This window comes from Microtus ochrogaster, linkage group LG2 (genome assembly GCF_000317375.1).
Source record: "Microtus ochrogaster isolate Prairie Vole_2 linkage group LG2, MicOch1.0, whole genome shotgun sequence".
NCBI classification, from domain to species: domain Eukaryota; kingdom Metazoa; phylum Chordata; class Mammalia; order Rodentia; family Cricetidae; genus Microtus; species Microtus ochrogaster.
The window spans coordinates 3521459-3524953 of record NC_022028.1 but is presented as its reverse complement, the minus strand read 5'-3'; the positions used below and the strand labels follow the sequence as shown (position 1 = coordinate 3524953).

Below are 3495 nucleotides of genomic sequence, written 5' to 3'. Positions count from 1 at the left end.
TTTTTTTTTTTGAGACACGGTTTCAATATGTTTCAGCTTTGGCTGGTCTGGAATGAGTTACATACACTAGAATAGCCTCGAGCTCAGCGATTCCCCTGCTTCTGCTTCCTGAGTGCTGGGGCTAATGGGATATGCTGGCATGCCTGGCTCTAACTTGCTTTTTTGGTTGTTTTTTTCAAGATTGGGTTTCTCTGTATATCCTTGGTTGTCCTGGAACTCGCTCTGTAGACCAAGCTGGCCTAGAACTCAGAGATCCACCTGTCTTTGCCTCCCAAGTGCTGGGATTAAAGGTGTGCGTCATCACCGCCTGGCTTAGCTTCTTTTTACTACCTCTTCCATTATGGTTCCTTCTGTCTCTGCCACAGGACTGGTGGATGAACTCTCTCTTATCTTCTTAATTGCATTAAACATCTGAAAAAAAACAAACCCTCTATTATCCTGAAGAGACATTATTACAAATAACAAGTATTTAATGTTTCTCACAAGCCGCAAAGCAATGTGGAAATGTTACCTTTAACAACCACCTAATCATGTCTTTGTGGGCTTCCAGGGAGGGAGCATTCTGCAACGTCTCCAGCATAGCTAGGATGCTTGGGGAGTTATTTGGTGCATCACCAGGTCCTGAGAAAAAGAAACAGAAGGCACAAAACCAGCTCATACTTGACAGCTCTCACTCCTGCAGAAGAGAATGTGACTACCACACTGCTGCCTGTCCTTTAACACACTCACACTGACTGTGCGTGTCTGTGAGTGCACATGGAAAAACCAGAGGCCAGCTGCTTTGCTGTTGCTCTTTATCCTGGGCCTGGAGTTCAGTGATTGGCTAGACTAGCTAGCTACCCAGTCCCTGGGATCCACCCTCTGGAAACTGACACCTTATAGCAATGAGAGAATTAATGGATTCAGAGAGATTTTTTGTATGGTTATTGGAAAACACAAGCATCACAGCCAAAGGAGGCAGAAGGAAGGATGTGAACTCATGGGGAAAACGGCAGTAGACAGAATGCAGAAGGGCTGGCACCTATGAAAAGCAAAGCATATATGCAGTGGGCAGAGGCAGCTTCTCCCTCTGCTCTTATGCATGCATGGGAGCAAAGAAAGAAACCAGACGTGTCATGACAAACAGGACTGGCTGTGCCTTCATCTACTGCTCTTTCAGCCAACAACTGCGACTCTGAAGTTAACAGGTTTGCTTCTCTCCCAGCTGCTCATGCTGCAGCCTGGTGGGAATTCTGTGCCCATACACAATGGCTCTGATGCTCTTACTAAATCTCTATCATTCTAGCTATAATACAGCTTGAGATCAAAGGCTGGGATGAAAACCTGATAGCACAAAGAGGATGAGTAGCAACTGCTAACCTCTCTCCTTGCTGGACGCTGCCAAAACAAAAAAGCCACTCCGTTCCAAATCCCTCCCCCATTACTCCTGGTGCATCTCTCTGTCTCTTCCAGATACCCTCTGATGCTCTAGGGTTACTTTCTATCAACTAGTTGCTAATTCAGACTCCTGACCCAAAGTTAATTTTATTTAATTAATGCAAATGCTAACTCGGGGTTCACTGTGTGATCAAATATCCCCCAACATAGGACTACTTCTTGGTTCTTCCTACCCCTTTCTTGCAGAGCAATAAAACATTCTCACCATCATTTAAAAGAAAGAAGTTACAGAAATAGTCCTTTCAACCCAGAACTCCTACATTCCCATCCCAGCACCATGAGTTCACCCATAAACACCCTAGTAAATGGCTGATGATGAGCTAGGCAGGAAAGGCACAAGTTGAGCCTGATCATCTTTGGGAGCAAAGAGAAACACAGGAACTGAATGTGTGGGCTACCATGGGCAGAAAATGGCACAATCTGATCCAAAAACCATGACCGACTATATACAATCCACAAGATAGATTTTTAAAAATCCTCAACAATACAGATTCATAGTTGCAACCTACAAGAGTAACAGAATGAGTGCTTATTCTAAAAATGTATTTTCAAGTATTGGCCAAGCAGTGGAGGTGCACGCCTTTAATCTCAGCATTTGGGAGGCAGAGGCTGGCAGATCTCTGAGTTTGAGGCCAGCCTGATCTACAGGATAGCCAAGAAACCCTGTTTAGGGGAGGAAGATGGGAAGAAAAGAATGAAGTATTGCCAGGTGTGGTGGCACACACCTTTAATCCCAGCACTTGGGATTAAAGCACTCTGTGCTTTGAGGCCAGCCTGGTCTACATAGCAAGTTCCAGAATAGCTAGGACAAACTACAAAGCCTATCTTAAAAAAAAAAAAAAAAAAACAACAAACTAAACAAATGAACTATTAAACCAGGCACAGTGGTACACTCTATTAACGGCAGCACTCAGGATGCAAAAGCAGGTGGGTCTCTGTGAGTCTGCGGTCAGCCTGGACCACACAGTCAGCCCAATCAGCCGGATCTATACAAAACCAGTCAGGCTTACATAGTGGGCCTCTGCCTCAATAAATAAATAAATACACATAAAAACAAATATACCAAGTATTAAGTGGTGAAGTCCAGGGGTATGTATATGGGTGTTACTACACAAGTCCTTCAGCTTCTATTATATGTGTGTGTATGGATATCACACCACAGCTAACATGTAAACATATACATCTTGAAAAAAACCTGTTAGTGTATGTATGTGTTACTGAGGCTTGAACTCAGGATTGCTGGAAAAATTTTAAAACAAAAAGTCACAAAAGAACATTTCCCTGGCCTTTTAAAAAGTCACATAATTCAAAAATAAGCAGCAACAACAAAAAAATCAAATTACTTTATATAAAGCTAAAATCCAATCCCCTTCAGCAAACCTTTCAATCTTGAACATTGTAGAAACTGCCATCCCCCCATGTTTTTGTAAGCTAATAGCAATAACATAAAGATGAAATGCTGTTTCTCCTAGAGGTAATTATATCTGTGACACCAATTTCATATAGGGACTACACAGTAAATGACTCCTCTGGCAGCCTCTGTATCAAGTTCATGTGAGCCTCAGAAGGCTGAGCAGTGAACGTCACACGTTTTCAAGTTAATAACTCTGTGAATTAACATCTGGGAACTCTAGCATGCACAGACCCCAAGTATTTTTGTTAGGATCTAGTGACACCACCATCCAGATGTGGTATCTCTAGTGCACAGTCCCAAAGAGTTCTTTCCACCGGGATCTAATACAGTATCATTTCACAGACGGACAAGGCAGCCCCCGACATCTCAACTCAGTACAAGCCATTTGGAGCAGTTATGAGCCACCAGGAGAACGCAGGGGGAACAGGGCGGCCACACGTACTCGAGATCTTCTGAGTGAAGGTGAACGTCTCCACGTGCCCTTCCACGGCGTTCTCCAGGTGCTGCTTTTCCTCTTGGAGGGCCATCCCAATCAGATGCAGCACCTGAAGCACAAATGCTCATGTTTAGAAAATAAAAAATCCAAAACACAAATATTTAAAAAAGGATAAAAATATTTACTGTTGAAAAATGGCAAACCAGCC

The 3495-nt window shown here is 43.3% G+C and overlaps 1 protein-coding gene across 2 annotated transcripts in view; it reads right to left on the bottom strand.

Annotated features, from left to right (window-relative positions):
• Positions 1-3495, bottom strand: part of Ubr2 (ubiquitin protein ligase E3 component n-recognin 2) — an 80812-nt gene that overhangs the window by 26632 nt on the left and 50685 nt on the right. For both annotated transcript variants that reach the window (XM_005359718.3, XM_005359719.3), the window contains exons 26-28: positions 3294-3396; positions 512-621; positions 331-411 (exon numbers count right to left, since the gene is read on the bottom strand). In XM_005359718.3, coding sequence (XP_005359775.1) covers positions 331-411; positions 512-621; positions 3294-3396 — 294 coding nt within the window. The remainder of the gene's footprint in view (positions 1-330; positions 412-511; positions 622-3293; positions 3397-3495) is intronic.